The 23,859-nt window shown below is 32.8% G+C and overlaps 1 protein-coding gene across 2 annotated transcripts in view; it reads right to left on the bottom strand.

Annotated features, from left to right (window-relative positions):
- MDGA2 (MAM domain containing glycosylphosphatidylinositol anchor 2) overlaps positions 1-23,859 on the bottom strand; it is an 867,711-nt gene that overhangs the window by 312,438 nt on the left and 531,414 nt on the right. For both annotated transcript variants that reach the window (XM_043920701.1, XM_043920702.1), the window contains exons 4-5: positions 19,930-20,126; positions 4,302-4,434 (exon numbers count right to left, since the gene is read on the bottom strand). In XM_043920701.1, coding sequence (XP_043776636.1) covers positions 4,302-4,434; positions 19,930-20,126 — 330 coding nt within the window. The remainder of the gene's footprint in view (positions 1-4,301; positions 4,435-19,929; positions 20,127-23,859) is intronic.

The raw sequence follows: 23,859 nt of genomic DNA, 5'->3' as shown, positions 1-23,859 counted from the left end.
ATTTTTAAGTTTGAACAGGTTTATTTTAATAAACTATGAAAAATACAAGTACATTAAGAATTTACCAATCAAAAGGAAATATTCATTTTCTTCCAAAAGGGAGTTGAAAAACTATCAAAATGATTTTTAGACCCTGCTATAAGATTATGACAACTGAAAATCAACAAACATGCTATCTTATGTTTTATAAAATTCTAAGAATTGTTCATGATGAGGTCTAAGACAGCTAGACTAGTATGATAAATAATAATATTTATGTAAGAAAATTTTTCATAGCATGGCAAGTAGTCAACAGAGACCAACAAATGATTGGATACTCCGTGACAGATACATAATTTCAAGCTCTACTATGATGCTAATTCATAGTAAGAAAGTTAAGAAAACACATTATTGGTAAATCTATAGATAACACTGACTTTTAAAATGACACCTAGCAGTTGCTTTTTTAAGCAGGTCTAGAAAATTGATTTTTATCAATGGAAGTTTCTATTCACAAAATGTAAGAGGCTCATGGAAAACATTCTGACAATAAAGACATTTGTTTTCCAAAGCATTTATATATGTTTAAAATGTATACATTGCCAGGTCATTCCCTAGAAATTCTAATTCAGTAGGTGGGGAATAGGCTTAAGAATCTATGGTACACGATGCAATTGTTCTGCTGCAAAACCTTTTAGAAACCTCATCCACAGTAGACATTATTTCCGTCTTCACATGATGTATTATTTGGGCATTGTGCAAGTCCCGTCAATAGAGTGATTGAAATTTAAAAGTTTATTTGACTATAAAAATGTTAAAATGAAACTTTGTCTGTACAAAATATACATTTTTAGTAAATTATTTGATCTCTATACAAAAATTACTAATATTTCCAAAGTTATACTTTCCTAAGTGTGTTACAAAGGAGATTAATCAAACATTATGATATTTATAATAGAATATCTTTTCCCTTAATAAGTTACACATTTTCCTTGACATTGTGTATACTAAGAGCTAGAAGTATGAGAACTTTTTATTTAGAGAGTCACAAGAAGGAAAACTTAAAAATACCTGACTCTCATATTGGTTATGGCAGTAGTGACTTAGGATCTCCTGATTTAGTAAAACTATGAACTTATTTGTTAGTTTACAGACCTATTTGCATGGAGATGATGAAAACTTAACTTATTCCTGGTGTACTGTGAAAAGCTACCTCTGTGATTTCACCTATTTGAAATTCATGGACTCTTCTAACTTTGAGCACAACCAGAGGGGAAATGTGCTTAAGCAAACCTGGTTTGAATATGAAAAACACCAGGCACACGACATACCTGATTATAGTCAACAAAGAATCAAACAAGGTACTAATTTATATTTTTCAATTCAATTACTTACCATAACTCTGAAGCTCATTTTGTAATGACTGTCAATCTAAATGTTATGAAATATTTATAAAAGGGAATATTCAAATTATTCATAAAAGAGAATAATAGTTTGCTTGTTCAGTCTAGACATATAGCATTTTTGCTTAAAAAATAATGGACCAGAAAGCTGAAAGTGATCTTGTGTTCTTCATGGGACAGGTAGTCAAATCTCTGCTTTCTGAGCTAATGATTGTTAAAAATTATCTTGGAAATAGTCACCCAGCTGCTTTACAAGACTTCAGGAGTTGAGAAGCCTATTACTTCTTGTGATAATCTTCTCCTTTCCACTTTAGGATAAATCATTTATTTCTAATAAAACACTATGGCTGAGATTTAAGTTCATTTTCTCAGATCCACAAAGAGATCTGAATAGCTAATCAGTCTCCTATTTTAAAATAACCCTTCAAACATTGGGACCAATACTGTCTCCATCCCTTCTTAGCTGTGGAAATTGGAAAGTAATAAAATCATACATATGTTCAGCATAAAAAAATAAATGCAACTTCATTGTACTTTAGTCTTTAAGAATTTTTGTTTGTCTTACTTCAGTTCATCCTCAAAACAACCCAATGAGGATACATTTTAAATCAAAACAATTTTTTTTAATTTTCATTTTATTTTGGAGTATAGTTTATGAACAAGGTTCTGTTAGTTTCAGGTGTAGAGCAGAGTGATTCAGTTATACATATATATCTATTCTTTTCAAATTATTCTCCCCTTTAGATGTTATTATACATTTCTGAGCAGAGTGCCTTGTGCTATACAGTAGCAAATCAAAATATTTTTCCAAAATGAATATATTTCCAAAATGAAAATATATTTCCAAATGAAAATACTTTAATTGCTGTAGGCCAGTTTGTTATGTGTCAGGTGATGGGAAAACATGTGACTAAAAAAAATCCACATGTTTACCTCAGTAGTTATAAAGATAAACTGAAATAATAAACATTAAATACTTTTAAAATTAATAAAGCACTTCTCAAATGCAAGGTTGTAACATAAGTAATAATATATCCACTATTATGCTATTCCTCAGTTCACTAAGTGGAAAAATATTCACACGCATTGAGATATGGTGAAGTCAGCTTGGCTTACACATGATCTAGCTTGAACTAGAACAGCCTGTCTTATCGTCTGTCAACATGCACTGTACACTTGCTTTAATCATTAATAAAAAGGATGCATTTAAAAATCAAAATGGAGTAACTATGGTTCAGGCATCCAGGATGGAGCTGAGAGGTCTCCTCATTTTCTGCCATTTAAGTGGTATCATCTGCATATTTGAGGTTGCTGGTATTTCTCCCTACAGTCTTGATTCCAGTTTGAGTTTGCTCCAGCCCAGCATGGAAGTTAAAAAAGGAGATGTACTCTGCATAGAATTAAATAAGCAGAGTGACAATATACAGCCTTGTTGTACTTCTTTCCCAATTTTGAACAAGTTGGTTGTTCCATGTCTGGCTGTAACTGTTGCTTCTTGACCTGCATAAGGTTTCTTAGGAGACACATACAATGGTCTGGTGTTCCCATCCCTTTAAGAATTTTCCATAGTTTGTTGTGATCCACACAGTCAAAGGCATGAGCATAGCCAATGAAACAGAAGTAGATGTTTTTTCTGGAACTCCATGCTTTCTCCATGATCCAATGGATATTGGCAATTTGATCTCTGGTTCCTCCAACTCTTCGAAACCCAGCTGTGTATCTGGAAGTTCTCAGTTCACATACTGCTGAACCCTAGCTTGAAGGATTTTGAGCATAACGTTGCTAGCATGTGAAGTGAGCACAATTGTATAATAGTTTGAACATTCTTTGGCATTTTGGCATCCCTTCTTTGGGATTGGAATGAAAACTGATCTTTTACAGGTCAAAGTATGAGCACACAGTTTTTTCATCTTTCCAAAAAGCCCTAGATTTAATATTTCTACCAAATGGGTAGATGAAGTTGCTGACTACTAGCTCACTGTCAGAGGAACAAATAAGTGTGTTCCACATTCTTTATACATTAACTCATAAATCCCTTCCTATAACTTTATGAGTTTATGAGGAAACTGGGGCAAAGAAGAGTAAAGTATCTTGCTCAACAAGATCTAATAAGAGCTCATAAGCTGCAGAACCAGAACCTAAACTGAAGAACACCAAAACCTACATTTTTCAAAGTTTTTGTTAATGGGTAAAGCACTTTTCAAAGTTCTATACTTTTAATATAATAACACAAGAGCAAAAACTCATTCATTGTCACTGAAAATTTCTCAAAATCCATTCAAATTCTAATTTATTATGGTGATTTTTTATACACAAACTTACAAAAGTAGCTCATTCACATGCTCTCTCTTTGCTCTTTCATTCAAGCATTTCTTCTCAACATGTTTGCAATTATTCTGAGGTCTATATTACTAAACACAGGCTAACTTAAGTGGAAATCTTGTTAATGTTTTGACATTTTCTACAAAAATAATTTCCTAAAAATACCTACCTGAAATTACCAATTAGCTTTCTTGACATGAAATGAAATAAGGGAAAGGCTCTTTTACTCAGCTTTGGAATCACAAAATACTTTTAGCAACTTGGAGCATAAATTTTCATATGAAAAATCTACTATTTGTCTGAAATTTCTTTGAACAAAATATAGGCTGATTTGTGATATCTACAAAAGCATTATTTTAAGGAATTATAATTTGATTTGCTATATAAACAAATGCCCTACATGGGAGCCTATTGCAATTCAATTTTATAGTTTCTAATTTAAAAAAAATTTTCATGTATCACAGAATTTTCTGGAAAGAAAAGACATTGTTCTTACATATACTACAGAAATCATTTGGTCTGTTAAAAAGTTATAGAGACTTTTAAAACATTTGTTGTGGATAACAAACATAAAACATTCAGATTGTAGTTCCATACCTGTTTTATTGGAAAGTCTAAATGACACCATCTTATCAGGGATATTACATACATTCCTCACTGAAGCAATGCAGCTATAATTAGCATAGTCCTGTGGTCGAAGATTCTTTAGTTTTAAGATCTTCGTTTCACCCTGAAAATGTAGAAAAAGTCATTAGAAAAAGTCAGTGGTAACCGAATTAATAAATGGATGAATGATGACATTATATTTTAAATCATATTATCAGAATATGGCAAATTGTCATTTATTTAAGAAAAATGCCCTAAATTTTAAAAATGTATTGCATTTAAAAATTGTACTGCAATGTGCTTGGAGATAAAAACTAACAAACAGCAATGAAAATTCATAACAATTTCTTTGCAAACCAGCTTCCTAAGAGGGGGGGATCTATTTCTGGTGGTAGTTATGCAAATTATTATGCAAAGATTAGAACAGTGTACTTAATAATGGAGTCTATTCAACAAACAGTGTAATCTATGCAGACTTCAACATGAAATGTTATGAAAGAAAAGGATTCTGAAGATGAGACAATAAATGAAACACTGTTGGTAGAACAAAGTTAATGAAGTCTATCTAATGATAGATAATTAAATTTATATACATAAATATTTTGTGTATATGCAGCAATGGCAGATGATAGATCTAAAACTGCATTTAAAGAGTATTCATTGTGTTTTTATATTATTTTTGTTCTGTTACTTTACATTCAGGAATTTAAAGTCTAAACCTCCTGGGTAAATCTGCAGAATTGCAGATAGACTCAAATTAGGCAAGTTGCCAAAAATGTCTTTTCCACTCTTGATGAACCAAAAAGCCCAAACAGAAACATTGAAATTATTCAAAAGATAAAAAGAACCACCAATAACAATAAGATGATGAAAAAAACTTGCCCGATTCAAATACAGTCTCCTGGGATTTTTTTCTTTACCGGCTAAAGAAATGGTTCTCTCAAAATGGTTCCTCTCACAAGTAACTTAATTATGGAGATGGTAAAAATGTCTCCCAATGACATCTTATTTGGTATAGCAATTTTCAAAATGTTAATTTTTCCAGATAGCATCTGTACAGAGCCATGTGTTTCTTTTATTTTACTTAAGGAACTTCATTCAAGTCCTAAAAATTGAAATACTTTCATACACTATTCAAAAGAATCAGAATACTTAGTGATTTAATACATAAGACATGGCCTGTTCATTTGCAAAAAAGAAAAGAAAAGAAAAAACCACCTCCCCACCCAAAAAAAAGCATTTGGCTAACTCCTTTCATTCATTGGCAAACTTCAGTCTTAAAACAGTCACACCTTAAAACAGTATTTTCCTCACTAGGATAAATAATAATCATATCTTTTAAATTTTTTGTATGAAAGACATTGCATTTTTTCTGTATAAGCAAATGCAAATACACTCCACAGAATATACAAAGAGTCAGTGTGTGTGGTTCTAGAATTTATATTTAAAACATGTTCTCAATATATTACTGAGCTTTCATATTATCTATATACAATGTATATAAAAGTGTGCTTAGTTAGAAAGCATAGAGAAAGAATATGTTATACTAGAACCAGTTGGCTCAGATAATTTTTCGAACAAGATACTATATCTTCCTCCTCGTAACTCTGAATGTCATTGCTTAGATTTCTTTACTTTTCTTTCTCCCCTTAACACTTGACTGTCCGCATTCTCTGGAATTCTATTTGTTCCACAGTTAATCATACTTTATAAAATTTCCTTAAATGATTTTATCCTTGCTGACGAATTTATACTGCAAGCCCTATATTCCTGCCTTTTTCTTCAAGTCTTTATCCCTTTGTCTCAATTTCAGATGTATACAGCAAAATTTTTAGGTCAATTTTGTCCATTTTTATGTCTCATAGATACGTAAAACTCAACATATCCCAAAATAGACTTCAAATCTTTTCCTCTAAATCTACTCTCTCTTTTTTGGCAAAAGGAATCTTAGATTTTCAATTATTATTTCATATTCACATAATCAGTGTCTCCATCTCAGATTCTTTTTTTTTTTTTTTTGACATAAAGTGAGATTTATTTTTTTATTTTTTTTTAATTTATTTATTTTTTTATTATTTTTTTTTCCAGTGGGTTTTGTCATACATTGATATGAATCAGCCATGGATTTTGACCTTGCAACACATCCAATCTTGAACATTCTTTTATTTATATTTAAACATGATGCTCTAAGCCCAACATTCAGCTGAGAAATTTCTGATTGTTCTTAGTATAGCTTAAGAATCCAAGCAAATATGATCATCTAATCTAGAATCAGGACTTTTTTTTAAATATGGAAATCTGATTATGCCCTCTCTCTGTTTAAATCAAAGGAATAACATGTTATTGTTCTTAAAAATAAACATAAAAATTCTTAACATGACAGTCAACCCTTTCTTTGTGACCTGCATTTTCCTCCTCTCCCGTCTCCTCTCATTTTCCTAATGCCTTCCACACATTCAGCTTCCGGTGGCCATAGACCCTCTGCACATGCCCGATTCCTTACTTCTCTACGCCTAACCAATTTTATCTCATTCTTCAATCCCAACACTCCTCACTTCCTCATGTAAGTCTTTCCTTACTTTCTGGAAAAGGAGAAATCCCTCTTTGTGAGGTCTGCTTATATCGTGTTATAACGCAGTTTCTTTTTTCCACTTATTTTGGTAATGGATTTATTTTCTGCCATACTCCCCCCTTGCTAGTAAGTACCAAGAGGGCAGAGATGATATCTGTCTTGTTCTCAGCAGTATGTCCTAAGCAGCTAGCAGAGGATTTGTCATAGGTGAGATACTTTTTAAACAAATTCTTTTGCAATTAAAAGTACTATGAATACTTATATTTCACCACTCAACGTTTTGCTTATACATATTTATTTCCCCAGACTTTATTTCTGCTTGACGCCTGATATGAATTCAACAGACATTAATAAATATAGTCAATATTCTAAAATGAACCAGGCAGTGATAATAATTCTTAAATATATACAAAGGATAAATGGTGTCATTTAGATGTATATTTAATGATAAAGCCTCTTTATTTACATAGAATTGATGATATTCTGCCAGTGTTCTTTGTTTCTGTTTCCACTGGCAAATTATATTTGATCCATATTTTCCAGATATTTTTTTAACACTTCACTGAAACTTCCAATGTCACTAATAATCTCTTGTTAAAATTCAATAAATCTTAATACATCTTCATTTCCTTTTTATGTGTGTATACTTCCCCACTTCCTTCTAATACTTTAGATTACCTTTGCTATTTTGACAGCAACTTGTGTGTAGGCAAAAAATTATAAATAAAATAATTTAGACACTTTTTGGTTACATTTATTTCATTTTCTATTATACAAATTTTAGTCTGAAAACTTCTACTATTTTTCTAGAGCAATCTGACGCATTATCATGGTTTCAGTTAGCATTTATGTATAGATACCTAACAAATTTCTAAGCCAAAACACACACACTTTTGGAAAAATAGCCAATAGTATTGCAATTAATGAAATCCTGCTTTTCCAAAATTTTCCTTTCTTTTTAGTTGCAATGTTTGCTAGCCATTACACTCTTGCACTTGAGTGTCTCCACATTCCATCTGGATCTCTAAAGATATTCTATCTTGGTTTTCTAATTCTTTCTGACTCTTCTTTTTATTGTTATTTTCATTTACTGACTTCTATTCTTTCTGCACTGCAGAGCTTCTACCCGCCCCCCCCCCCCCAAAAGCCACTTCATATTTTGCCAACAAATAAGTTAGACTTGTCTCTCATTTTCAGATCAAATTTGTTCTCTCTTGGATTCCCCTTGACCTCTCTATGAATGTTCTCTCCCACCATTTCTAACTCTGACCTCTGACCTCATCTATGTATTTTGATAATTGCCTGACAAAGATTTTCATCAGCAAGACATAAAAGGTCATACCAAAGTCAATGAGCTCACCATTGCACTCTACTTAGACTGCCTCACTTCATATAAATTTTCTCTTCTGATATTCGGCTACTTTTTAATGATCACCACCATCATTTCCCCCTATTCCAGACTCAAGACTCTTGTCATAATTCACTCTTCACTGTCTCTCATTACTTCACATAAATGGCATCAAATGCCTTAGATTATTTTTTAGTTTTTCTTTTATAAATGGCCTTTCCTTTCCAATCTGTAGGCATGATATTTTCTGTAGTCCCTCACCAAACATGGATTTAACAAACTCAGTTTGAGTCTCTTTTTGGCTAAAGAATGTACTGTCTACTATTGAGAACTGCTGTTCTACTTTATTCTAATCACTCTGCATGCTCCCTCCATCATCATGTCACTGTCATGCTAGAAAACCCTAAATAGTTCTCCTACTCTGAAAGCTTATTTCAAAAACCTTCAATGGCTCATTTGAGACTCCATGCAGTCCAAGAAAATTCTTACTTTTTTCCCTTATTCCTCACACAAATTTATTTATTATGTATTCATTTATTATTTTTATTTAATATCTATTCACACCAAGTTAGTTTCATCTCTATTTTAAGATGACTTTTCATACTTTTAAACTCTGTTTTTTTTTTTTTTAAAGAAAACTGCTCCTTGATATGAATCTTTTTACGTGGCCACAAACTGAAGTGCAGTTCAAAAAAAAGTTGTATCTACTCTGTAAAGTCTATTTTTTTGTAAATATATTATATATATTATTGAAGTAGAGTTGACTTACAATGTTTCAGATGCACAGCAGCATCATAGGTTGTTACAAGATATTGACTATAGTTCCCTGTGCTAGACAGTAAACTTTGTTGCTTGTTTCATATCTATTTTTTTTTAATTAGAAATCTAGCATTCTATTCATACGAAGTCAAACAAGCAAAGTCTTTTCTGACCTTCTCAGAAGTAAATTCTCTTTCTTTGTAACTTCTATTACACTTTTATACCAAAATATCTATTTATAACTCACTAGTATTTGGTTGTTAAGTTATTACTCAATGTGCTGACATGTTCTTTAACTGAATCATGAGACCCCTAGGGGCAGAGTCATCTTATATCACTCAGAATACTGAATGGGGAGCCTTCTGTATCATTGCTTAATAAATATATGTTGATTGACAGGATGTACTTAAAATTGGTCTTCCCACTGATTGTATTCTACAAGAAGTAAGGTAGTCATAGTGTATAATTATAATGACTCAAAAATAAAATGTACAAAAACATAAAATCTACAAAAATTAGACCACATTTTCCCACCACATATTCTGCCCTTTGCTTATGATGCTGTATTTCTTATAACATTCTCCTGACTTTCTCTGCCCTTTCTATAACACTTGCCAACATTAGTAATCAATTGGAAATTAATTCTTTCTTTGTAATTTTTTTAAAATTAGATGTTTTCATTTGCTCTACTAGAATAAATACATGGTAACTCTCTTGCTTCTTCTTAATCTTTGTTAAAAAAGAAAAATTGTATCAGAGAAAGTAAATTCTTTCAAATTCTTTCAAATGTTATGCCAAACTTCCTGTCTATGACATTTTGAGAGATAACCAGCTTTTGACTTAAAATTAACTACAACCATAGAGAAGGTGCTCAAAAGTTCTGTTTCCTTATCTTCATGCTACTAAGAGAAATATGATTTCTGTGAAAAAACACATCAAGTTGTACACTTATGTTTCATGAGGTCATGGCAACCCACTCCAATGTTCTTGCCTGGAGAATCCCCATGGACAAAGAGCCAGGCAGGCTACAGTTCACAGGGTCACAGAGAGTCGGACACGACTGAGCGACTAAGCACAGCACACAGCAAAACACTGCACAATTAGGGCGGAATTTAACGTGACCTTATCTTATATAGTGGAAAGGGTAGTATTGCTATAAATATACAATGCAAACTACAAGAAACATACATAAACATGTAAACAAACACAACTGGTATAACTAGATCAAAGATATTAACTCGGAAAATAGAAAGCATGTAGGAAAAATATACTTTTAGAGACTGTCTCAGAGGTAAGAGATTTTTAGTTTGAAAACTCTTCCTTGCAATAATGATATATATACACTACCATGTGTAAAATAGATAGCCAGTGGGAATCTGCTGTGAAGTACAAGGAACTCAGCTCGGTGCTCTGTGATGAATTAGATGGATGGGATGGGAGGTGGGAGGGGTGTCCAAAGGGGAGAAGATACATGTATACATAAAGATGGTTTACTTCAGGTTCAATCCCTGAGCTGGGAAGAACTCCAGAAGTAGGAAATGGCAACCCGCTCCAGTATTCTTGCATGGAAATTTCCATGGACAGAGGAACCTGGAGGGCTATAGTCCATGGGATTGCAAAGAGTCAGATATGACTGAGCACACACATACGCACATACAGCAAAAACTAGTGCAACACTGTAAATCAATAATACTCCAATAAAAATTAAAAAAATAAAAGAATAGATCCAACTCATTGTTCTGAACATAATGTGTTCAGTAAAAATTTTTGAACCATGTTGACTCTAATTTTAATAGTAAGAATGAAAAAAAATTAATATTAGGGTAAGATGAATGATAGATTTAAGAAGCTGAGTTAGGGACCATCCACAGAAGAACTGAACAGTCCACTATTAGCAAGCAAAGGTAAATTGGAAGCAAACCCCAAGGGACTGATGAAACAATCAAATACATTCAAACCAACAGCAATGAAGCTCTGGCCATTAAAATAAAGAGGTCATTCTTATAGCAAATGCATTCTTGAAATGTTGTATATACCTAAGTTCTTGTGGTTAGAAATGCTGCTAGTGTTTATGTTATCTAAAAACAAAGACTATAAACTAGGTAGTGATAGTAATAGTGAGTTTTTAAGACCTAACTTTACTTTTGAGATGATTCCTACCCTTTATAGACCAACAGATATGGTCTGATAAATATAATGGTTTGTGTATGGCATATCCTAGTTAACTCTTATGCAGATCAGAGCAGCAAAGTGAACACATGAGAAGAACAGATGGAATGGAGAAATAACTCACTGTGACTTCCAGGTCCACCATCTCCCAAGGTTAAGCTATCATATGACTGGAGAATCATTTGGGTTGAACTAAAATGATTTATATTTTCATGTGAATTTCTATGATTTGTAAAAAGGAATTTTCAGTTAATCATGGTCTAATTGTATAATTAGCCTAATTAGTCTAATTATAACTAATTACATAATTGATGTAAATATGTTCAGTCTTGCAATTAGTTGGTGTAATTACAATGCACAAGATGATGTCATGAACATCTTTACAAAACCTCTGAAGAAATAGCAAGAATACATGTATTTTGTAAAATTGAAGTACAAGTTTCTTTAACATTCACAAGATTATTTGAAATACTTAGATTTAAACTTTTGAAACTTTTAAAATAAATAAAAGGAAGGCCCTTACCAAAGGTGATTATTGCCTAATGAAATAATACCCATAACCTGAAACAGTAATGCTATTTTACTTAGAAAAGGAATTTGAACTTTCTTTTAATATTTACTTTCATATATCAATAAAAAGAAAAAAAGATCAATTCACACTCATTTTTTAGCTCTAAAAGTTAATTTATTTATTTACTTCTAAATAGATAACAATATATGCTATCCAGCATACCCCGTATTAAGTGAGTGGAAGTATGAAAAGCATAATTATTCCTCTTAGACTTATTCATATCCACCTCAGGAACACAGATCAATTTCATTCTGGAAGCATGATCTATAAAAAGGTGCAGTCAAGGTTCTGTATTTCTACTGTATGGTAAAATAAATATTCAATTCAAATTGATACAGTTATTAACTTAGTATGAATGTGTGTGTGAGGCAGATGTATCTCATTATCTTAGAAATTCTATTTTATTAAAAACAAGAAATTGTTATTGAACAGCAAAACATAATATCTTTAAAACAAATGTAATTCTCTAATATTAAAAATAAGCAGATTATTATCTGTCATTTGAATCCATCCACAGTATATACAGTCCCAATATATCTTTCCAGCTTTGCGGTCCACTATTGCCCCCATATACCAATCATTATTCCAGCCAACCAGAGGGGTGGCCAATCTTTGAAGATGTTATCATCGTTCTGTATATTATACAAGCTATTGCTTTCCATCTTGAATGTTCTCTTTGATTTATCCCTGTAATATCAAAGTTAGGAGGAGCCTTGCCTAGTAACCTCTGTATCTCTGATAGAGAGTTGCCTGAATCTTGTACGAAACAGATCTCAATCATTTTTAACTGGATCTTATTTACACTATGTAGCCACAGAGGCCTTAGGGTCTATGAAAATAAATTAAAATATCACTGCAGTGCTCCAATACAAACAAAACTAAAATGGAAAATTTTTTTCCTAATAAAGTACACATAGCAGTTTTTGGGAAACAACAGTCTAAGAAATCATTAACACATAAGAATACATATACATACACAGTAGCCTGATAAGTAAAAAGAAAAGTATTGCTAAATACCATTCCTATCTCATTAAGAACTACAAAGCCATTACAGGAAGGCAAAAAAAAAAAAAAAAAAAAAAAAAAACCCTCAATATTGGGAAGCATTTTAAGGATACAAAGCAAAGTTAATTTTAAATCTAAAGCAACTATGATATATACCCCAAATAATTGATGCTTTCCTTTCAGTTACATAATTCTGAATAGTTACTCAGAAATGTTTGGGTTACCTTTCAATGTAGGGGAAAACAACTAGATATGATTAACTTTGTAAATTAGAATCTACATAAAATGTTTGTTTTATCATTGTAAAAATAAAGACCACAAGCTGTATCTATGGTGTTCCTTTCTTCTCCTGGATGATCACAGTTCACCATGATTCCAAATTTCCAGTGCAGCTAGAAGGTACTAAAGAGAATGCTGTTTGTTATCAAATAAATTCATGGGTTAATAAATGTTCTTTCCCTGTAAATAAATGTTTTTTACATCTTATGTGTCTGTATTATAAAAATGTGCCCTAGAGGCTGGAATGAGCCCTGGAATTCTCAATGTGTTGATTCTAGTTTTTTTTTTTTTTCATATAAGATAACTTTTAGAGAAATCCTGCTTATTCTATATTTCCCTATATTCACAATTATACAAAAGTATTAATGTTATCATATGTGTCTTCTCCTCCTAAAGAAACTGTGGACTCAAGCAGAACTTCAAAATGGCAGCCCTGATGGTCAGATATAAAACTCTGGCAACAGCAGGTCGTATATTGTTTTCTAAAGAGCGGGCATACACAGCAAGCCTAACCAGTTATTATTTTCATACTAGGCCCCACAGATCACATATTTACAGTACCAGATAGCTCAGTGGGCCTCTGCATGTGTGTTTCCTACACAAATGTAAACACACTATGGACCACTGGAGAAACAAAACAATAACTGGCTTCCCAGGTGGTGCAGTGGTAAAGAATTGGCCTGCCAATACAGGAGACTCAAGAGACTCAGGTTGGATGTCTGGGTCGGGAAGATCCCTTGGAGTAGGAAATCACAACCTACTCCAGTGTCCTGGTTGGAATAACCCCATGGAGAGAGAAGCCTGGTGGGCTACAGTCCATGAGGTCACAAAGAGTCAGATGCAACAGAGTCACCGAGCATGCACGCACGCCTTAACCCAAGAGGCATTTGTTTTAAAGAAACCCTTGAGAATTTCTTAAATAAATGATTAGCTTCCTATGCATTTATGATAAATATCCATATATACATGAACATACTCAAAGAAGTATCTAAAAAATTTAAAAAAAATGGTATTGGAAAATCTTACATATGCTCTGGAATTTTCATAGAACAATACTACACATGATAGGTAAAACTGAAATGGAGCAGATCAGATTTTTCTTGCTTGGTATTAATACATTGCCAATATCAATCATCCTCAGTTCCATAACTTTAATATCTCAGATTGTTCTCAGATTGATCTACAGATTCAACAAAACTTCACTCAAAATCTTATCACACTTTCTGCAGAAATCAAGATGATTCTAAAATTTAAGTGGGAATACAAAGAAGTGAAAACATCTAAAACAAAGTTGAAAAAGATGAACATGGTTAAGGGACTTATTCTTTCTCATTTTAAGACTTGTTATAAAGCTATAGGAATTAACAGTGTGGTATTTAAATAAAGACAGACATATAAATCAATGGAACAGAATAAATAGCTCAGAAACATTCTAATACCTAGGGGCAATTGATTTTCAATATAAGTGACAAGGAAACTCAGTGATGAAACAAAGACCTTTTCAATAAATGTTACTAGAACACATGTATATACAACTGCAAAAACTGAAGCCCAAAGGTTTCCTTACACATAAATCAACGCAAAATGGAAAAAAGGACATATATTGATAAATTTAAATGAATAATGATTATTTCAAAGAACAAAAAAAAATCTTGTTGATTTTAAAATATATGTAGAATTAAAGTACTAGACAAAAAATAGCATAAAATATTAAAAGGGCAGATATTGCTAAGTTATTCTAAAGTTCTATCACTCTTGAAGAAGTGCCAAAGTAATAATTAAGCATGCATGATGTAATTTTATGAGGTAACCAATAAAAGCTATTAAGATAATTTTAAATTTTAGTTAAATAGATGATAAAGTGGAATAATTAAAATATCTGATAAACTCAGAAGGCAAAAAGAGAGAGAAATTAATAAAAGAAGAGCCTAACATGGTAAGAAAAAAAAAAGAAATCAATATTAGTCATTGGATTAAATGTACTAAAAATTAAGATAGTTCCACTGGCTTAAAACAACAACAAAAATCTATATTCTGGTTATAAGCAATGTGTTGCAAAAATGAAGTTTGAAAGTAAAGAGATGAATATTTACTACTCTTCCCCACCCCTTAAAGAGGACCACCAACCAAAGGAAAGTGTGTATAGTTAAATTAATGACAGACAAAACAGACATAAGGCAAGAAGCACTGCCAGTAGTACATTTCTGAGTGATAACTTACCAGGAAGATACAATATCAGAAAGATAATATGCTCAGATAATCCACTGCTGCTGCTGCTAAGTCGCTTCAGTTGTGCCCCACTCTGTGACCCCATAGGCGGCAGCCCAGCAGGCTCCTCCGTCCCTGGGACTCTCCAGGCAAGAACACTGGAGTGGGTTGCCATTTCCTTCTCCAATGCGTGCATGCATGCTAAGTCGCTTCAGTCATGTCCGACTCTGTGCAACCCAATGGACAGCAACCCAACAGGCTCCTCTGTCCACGGGATTCTCTAGGCAAGAATACTGGAGTGGGTTGCCATTTCCTTCTCCAGATAATCCACTAAGAAGATATAAAAATTCTAATTCTACAAGTTCTAACAATATATTTTCAAAATATATAAAGCATAAATTGATAAAAATGAAGATGAAAGAGACAAATCCACAGTCATAGTCATAGACATTAACTAAATACTCTCAACAACTTTTAGAAGAGCAGACACAAAAAAATCAGGAAATATGTGGAATACCTGAACAACAAAATTAACAAATATGACCCAACTGAAACTGAACAATTTTGGAATCACAATTTGTGGTTGCATAAGGGTCATTCATGGAGGTACATTAGAGGCAAGTCTCAACTTCTAAGGACTGAAACTTTCCCACCCAGTGAAATTAGACTAGAAATCAATTAAAAATTACAACAAGAAAATCATCAACAGTTCAGATATTAAATACACTAAAATTGATTTAATTTTAATATCATTCTGATTCACATTTCACTAAGCTTTCTTTAGTGGGGAAAAAGAAGTAGAGTCACAAAGAGTGTTTCAGGATTTACTAATAAATCTAACTATTCGTTGGGCTTCCCCGGTGGCTCAGATGGTAAAGAATCCACTTGCAATGCAGGAGACCTGGGTTTGATCCCTGGGTTGGGAAGATCCCATGAAGGAGGACATGGTAGCCCACTCCAGTATTCATGCCTGGAGAATTATATGGAGAGAGGAGCCTGGCGGGCTGTAGTCCATGGGGTCACAAAGAATAGGACACAACTGAGTGACTAAGCACACATTCCTTGGTTAAAAATCCAGACATCTTCATGGGAATATTGGCTCAATATGTTCATTGAGATTCTTCCATGTGTCAGGTACCATGTGAGTTATTGAAAAGACAAAGTCACTATAATTATTGAGTTTATGCCCAGATACACAAATAAGATAATTTTATAATTTTAGTGCTGTAGAAAAAAATAAAACCAAAAAAACAAAAAACTGAGTTTTAAGGAGGAGTAACTGAAAGGGGAGAGATGTTACTTCAGATAGATCTGTCAGGGAAAGCTTTTCTCAGGTGATGAGTTCTCAGTGTTAAACAAATGGGACCTAATGAAACTTAAAAGCTTTTGCACTACAAAGGAAACTATAAGTAAGGTGAAAAGACAGCCCTCAGATTGGGAGAAAATAATAGCAAATGAAGAAACAGACAAAGGATTAATCTCAAAAATATACAAGCAACTCCTGCACCTCAATTCCAGAAAAATAAATGACCCAATCAAAAAATGGGCCAAAGAACTAAACAGACATTTCTCCAAAGAAGACATACAGATGGCTAACAAACACATGAAAAGATGCTCAACAGCACTCATTATTAGAGAAATGCAAATCAAAACCACAATGAGGTACCATTACACACCAGTCAGGATGGCTGCTATCCAAAAGTCTACAAGCAATAAATGCTGGAGAGGGTGTGGAGAAAAGGGAACCCTCTTACACTGTTGGTGGGAATGCAAACTAGTACAGCCACTATGGAAAACAGTGTGGAGATTTCTTAAAAAAACTGGAAATAGAACTGCCATATAACCCAGCAATCCCACTTCTGGGCATACACACTGAGGAAACCAGATCTGAAAGAGACACGTGCACCCCAATGTTCATCGCAGCACTGTTTATAATAGCCAGGACATGGAAGCAACCTAGATGCCCATCAGCAGATGAATGGATAAGGAAGCTGTGGTACATATACACCATGGAATATTACTCAGCCATTAAAAAGAATTCATTTGAACCAGTCCTAATGAGATGGATGAAGCTGGAGCCCATTATACAGAGTGAAGTAAGCCAGAAAGATAAAGAACATTACAGCATACTAACGCATATATATGGAATTTAGAAAGGTGATAACGATAACCCTATATGCAAAGGAGAACAAGAGACACAGAAATACAGAACAGACTTTTGAACTCTGTGGGAGAATGTGAGGGTGGGATGTTTCAAAAGAACAGCATGTATACTATCTATGGTGAAACAGATCACCAGCCCAGGTGGGATGCATGAGACAAGTGCTCGGGCCTGGTGCACTGGGAAGACCCAGAGGAATCGGGTGGAGAGGGAGGTGGGAGGGGGGATCGGGATGGTGAATACGTGTAAATCTATGGCTGATTCATATCAATGTATGACAAAACCCCCCCCAAAAAAAAAAAGAAAAAAAAAAAGAAACAAATAGTGGACACTAAACCTAATTAAATGAGTTGTGGATCAATTAAAAAAAAAAAAAAAGAAGATCCCTGCCATGTTATCTAAATAGCATTCTAATTGGGGGAATTAAGAACATGCAGACCCTGGGCAAGTCTATAGAGGGTGTGACTAGAACAGTGAAAGAGGTTCACTGTTAGGAGCTTAGATAAGCAAGAACAAGGTGGAGCAATTCAAAAATGGACTTATAGTGTTAACAAAAATGGACTTGTGTGCAACATATCAGCTTATGCCATATGAAGAAAGACAATTAATAACATTTGTCCATGAGAAACCCAACATTCTCTGTGGTCATAAGTACCTTCCATGTGCTGTTGTTTGAGAGCTTTATCAATCTTGCCTACAAAAAATACACTTAGTATTAACAAATTAAGTACATATATAACATAAAAATATTGAAGCATTTCTTGCTTCTACATAATTTTTAAGACAGATATAAATACATAGCCATTTTAGGAGGTGAGATAAAATAATCAAGTAACCAAAGGCAGGAAAGACATTTTAAAATGGGAGCTAAAATTATATGCTATTGGCAATTATCAGCTAAGCTGGTGAATCCAGAGCACAAAATTTTAAGAACAATTTGTTTCTTAAACACTTTTTTAAGATAATTGATTCAGAGGGTCCAAACAGCAGAGTTCCAAGTACAGTAAAAAGCAGAAAAAGCATCTGTTATGCAGCACAGTATAATATTCATATCAAACAAAGTATCAGGATTGAAATGTTCAAACTAAAAAGTTTCTTTTCTCATAAAGGGTGGGAGAAAAATAAAGAAGGAAGAGAAAATAAGTAACTTTTAAAAGGCAGAATCAACAGTTACTAGTCTGAGAGCTTCCTTAAGATACATTTTTTGAGTGCTAACACACAAACAGCAACAAATTTAAAGGAATGAAAGAAAAATTTGATTGTGCTTATTTAATAACTTTAAAACAAATTATTAATTACTTGGAAAACATAAAAGTTTCCCCCAAATTTGGGCAAGACGCACGTGTTTATTTTTAAGTGACAAGACCCTTCTGCAAGTAAGAAGCTGCCAACAGTGCTTCAGTACTTAGTGAATATGTGTTTAGAATTGCTTAGTATGGTAATATCATATGAACAGACAGTTATGTTTTCTGAATTTTAACAACATCTGTATTTTAAAAGAAGTTGACAATAGAAGAAGCAAATAGATGATAGGTGATCATTTATTCAGATTTTTTTACCTTAGGGATATCAAGCTACTAAATAGTGTTAACAAATTTTTAAGTTATTTTGCTAACTAAAAACAATGAATTTTAGTAAAAATTGCATAATGAACTGCAATATGGATTCAATGCTGCATTTGATAAAAAATGGGATGATGGAAAATTTATAATCTCAGGATAATCTTTAGAGAGCTGCGATGTGAAATGTAAAACTCTTTAACATTCTGAAGTTAGAATATTTATAATATTTTAAATTTAGTTATATATTTCTCTCCTTATGGATATTTGATGCCTCAAACTTTTAACAGTGTAGTCTGATTCTTGTTACCTATATAATTAAAAAAATAATAGTCACAATTATTTTGAAACTTTTTCCAAGTACATGTTTTTTAATTTAAAATCTTTTCTTTGTTAGTTAGGTTTGTGTTCTTTTCTAAATGTCAAAAAATATCTTTATAATTACAGCATTCAAAAATTTCCACAACTTCCGTGTCTTCCTCAAGAATCATTAATTCAATCAACTACACTTCAATAAAATTTTTAAAAAATGCATTACAGAAGAATGTTCCATATTACATGTGCTCTACATAAAATTAATTCAAATGTTCTTTTTACTAAATAAGTTTTTAATGACTAAGATATATTAACTTTTACATAATTATGATTCTATTCTTAAACTAAGCCAAAATTGAGAAAGAACAAAAAAAATTTGATAGATTTTTTTCCCCTAAAACCAAAACCAAATAAATCTATGGACAAAAAAATATTTAGGATACATTCATTTAACTTGTTTTCAAGAGGTAACTTGATACATGTAACTACTACATGAAAAACAAACAAATTGTTTTTCATTATTTGAGTTCTCTGATCTTTCAACTAAATATATATTGCTATTTTTATAAAACTATCTTTTCAAATAGAAAAATATTTGAAGTATTGCAATGCTGCCAGAGTTAGGAAAGTATCCAGCAGAGTGGGGTGGAAATATTATTACCTCAGTTCCTACCTGGGTAAAGAAGGGTTCATAAATCTCAACGCCTTTATCAGATCCTTGTAGTAATACCTCCTGGCCACGTCTCCAGCTGTACCGCACAGGTGGATTGGAATTGGCAACACACCGGAGGAACACTGTTCTCTCATAATAAAACTGTTCTTTAGCTTCACCTATACTTTGATGAACAGTTACTACTGGATCATCCAAATCTAGAAAACATAAAAATAGTGTTATGAGTTATATGGCTTTAAAGTACTGAACATATAAAACTTAACCAAAGGTTAATTTTCTTAATTGAATGTATTACTTTTAACTAGACTCTTTTTCATTGAGTTCACTGAACTCATTTGCAGAGAAATTTCCAGTGACAGAAGGTAAAGACAAATAATAATTGCTTCTTAAGATCTCTATTTGCTAAAATAGTACAAATGACTACATATTTCTAATACATTGTCAACAGCCACATAAAACAGAGTTCCAAGAGAGAGATCAGAAAATTCAGGAGGTTAGCCAATGAATTATAGTCATAGAAAAAATTTCCAAGCATCTCAGTTGACAACTTTATCATACTTCTTTTTGTTCATAACATATATTTTAAAAATAAAATAATTTATGTTTATAAATTATTATAACCTTTGTAGTAAGAAAATATGAACTTGTGCCAGATTAAATTTTCCTTCATCTCAGATTTTATATTCCACTTTGGCTGATTTAAAATGTACTAGCAGAAGGTACTCTTAAAATGCATTATTTCTATTACTGAATATTGGAACTAAAATTTTGCTGTTTTACATACATCCTAAAGAAGGGTACACAGGAATTAGACTCCTTGATTTTAGACTATACTACAAAGCTACAGCAATCAAGACAGTTTGGTACTGGCATAAAAACAAAAATACAGATCAATGGAACAAGATAAAAAGCCCAAAGATAACCCCACACACCTATGGTAATCTATGACAACAAGAGGTAATCTAATCTATGACAACAAGAGGCAAGAATACACAATGGATAAAACACAGTCTCTTCAATAAATGATGCTGGGAAAACTGGATAGCTATAAGTAAAAGAATAAAATTAGAACACTCCCTAATATAATACACAAAAATAAGCTCAAAATGGATTAAAGATCTAAATGTAAGGCTAGACCCTATAAAACTCTTAGAGGAAAACAGAGGCAGAACACTCTTGATATAAATTTGAGCCACCTCCTAGAAAATAAAAACAAAAGTAAACAAATGGGATGCAATTGAACTTAAAAGCTTTTGCACAGCAAAGAAAACCATAGACAAAACAAAAAGACAGCCCTCAAATTAGTGAAAATATTTGCAAACAAAACAACCAACAAAGGATTAATCTCCAAAATATAAAAACGGCTCATGCAATTTAGTATCAAAAAAATAAATAGCTCAGTCAAAAAATGAGGGGAAGATCTACCAAAAAGATGGACACTTCTCCAAAGAAGACATCTAGATGGCCAACAAACACATAAAAAGATTCTTAACATCCCTAATTATTAGAGAAATGCAAATCAAAACTACAATAAAGTATCACCTAACATCAGTGAGAATGGCTATCATCAAAATATCTACAAACAATAAATTCTGGAGAGGGTGTGAAGAAAAAAGAATCCTCCTATATTTTTGGTGGGAATGTAAATTGATACACTCACTGTGGAGAAATCTATAGAGGTTCCTCAAAAAACAAAAATAGAACTACTAGATGACCCGTTCCTGGGCATATACCTAGAGAAAACCATAATTCAAAGAGATATTAAATACACGCACTCCAATGTTCATTGCAGAGCTATTTACAGTAGCCAGGACATGGAGACAACCTAAATGTCTATCAACAGAGGAACGGATAAAGAAGATGTGTGTACATATATACAATGGAATATTAATCAGACATTAAAAAGAATTAAATAATACCACTCACAGCAACATGGATGTACCCAGAGAATGTCATACTATTTGAAGTGAGTCAGAAAGAAAAAAGCAAATATAATATCACTTATATGTGTAGTCTAGAAAAAATGATACAGATGAACTATTTGCAAAGCAGAAATAAAAACAGAGGGAGAGAACAAATGCATGGATACCAAAAGGGGGAGAGGGGGTGGGATGAATTGGGAGACTGGAATTGACACATATGCACTAATATGTATAAAATCAATGAGAACCTACTGTATAGCACAGGGAATTCTATTAGATGCTCTGTGAGAAGGGGATCTAAAATTGAGGGGATATATATGTGATTTACTTTGTTTTACAGCAGAAACTAACACAATATTGTAAAGGAACTATACTCCAATAAAAATTAATTTTAAAAAAGGGGTATCCATGATGTGCATGCTTAGTCACTTCAGTCGTATCCAACTCTCTGTGACCCTATGGACCATGGCCTGCCAGGCTCCTCTGTCCATGGGATTCTCCAGGCAAGAATACTGGAGTGGGTTGCCATTTCCTTCTCCAGTATCCACGACAGGGTTTAACCTATACTTTCTGGAAACAATTTATGAATATCTTGCACTTTGTGGTTCACACAGTCTTTATCTCAACTGTGATAAACTCTATCATTATAATGGGAAAGCATCCAAAGACAACAGGTAAATGAATGAAAGATGAAGGTTGCTGAGTTTCATAAAATTTCATTTACAAATGCATGCACCACAGCCAGATTTGGCTCATGGGCCATAGTCTGCATGGATTACCAACCTCTGATACAGCATATCACAGGTTCTTAAGAGAAAAAGAAATCAAGGAGTATATTAGCTTTAAAACAATTTTATTGCGTGTTTGAAACTTTCTAAGAGCATAAATCTTAAAAGTTCTAGAAAACAAATTTGTAACTTTGTATGGTGACAGATGGTAACTAGAATTATTGTGCAATCATTTTACAATGTATGCAAATTGGAATCATTATATTGTATACTTGGAAATAATATAATGCTATATGTCAATTATACTTCAACTAAAATAAACACACACAAAAAGTTTATAATTATGTGTTAAAATAATAAAAAGGCAACTAAAATGGAAAACTAAGTGCTTCCTTAAGGAATCAAAGTAAAGAACAAAATTCCAAATTTACCCAGTTTTTAAAAAGCATTTTCCAATATGAATTGCTTGACAGCCCTACTTAGATCTCTAGTTTTGCAATATTCTTATTTTTTTTCCAACATTAGAATATTTTCACAGCTACCTCAATGGCCTCTAATTTTAGTAGTGAATATTTAGAGAACAACTGCTGGTTTTTTGGAAAAGCTGTAGGAACTTTCAGTTTATATTGATTCTATTAGCAGTAGAGGAATATATGCCTGGTTTTAATAAGCTGGAGTATTCAGGGATCCCAGCACCATTACCATGACATGTTTAAAGGTCTTTAAATTCCATCAAATGGCCTCTTATTTGATTATTAGGCTTTTTACATATAAATCAAATCCTACAGGAGACGGATGAGCTGAATTCCATCTTAGGGGCTTGAAAAAAAGGTACTATGAATCCGTGGTAAACAACTTATTTTCTCTTGTTCAAAACATAATTTCCATTAGTTACAGTTTCTTTTTAGAGATATGAACTGTGTTATATTGTTAAAAAAAATCTGAAGCTGGAAAGTTGTGGAACAAAACAGATTTGAATGGGAAACAGGGTAACAATGGTAACTCTCTTTGGGTTCTAAATAGTTAATAGTATTGGACTTTTCAACTTCCATTCATTGATGCATCCCTAGCTCTTTTCACATTAGGTAGTGCTGTCCATAATTGCAGTCAGAAGAGACCAAAGCTGAACAATCCTTTAAACGTGCTCTTCCCTGACTTGATGAGTTTCAGGTGAGAATCCAATCCTATGACAATGGTTTACAGAACATTGTATTGGCAGAATTACCTGTTAGATTCACCCATGTTTAGGAATTTCTATTTCAGAAAACTCCAGGATGATT

The sequence above is a fragment of the Cervus elaphus genome, chromosome 12 (assembly GCF_910594005.1).
Source record: "Cervus elaphus chromosome 12, mCerEla1.1, whole genome shotgun sequence".
Taxonomy (NCBI): Eukaryota; Metazoa; Chordata; class Mammalia; order Artiodactyla; family Cervidae; genus Cervus; species Cervus elaphus.
The sequence above is the reverse complement of the archived record's forward strand: the minus strand, read 5'-3'. Positions and strand labels throughout refer to the sequence as shown.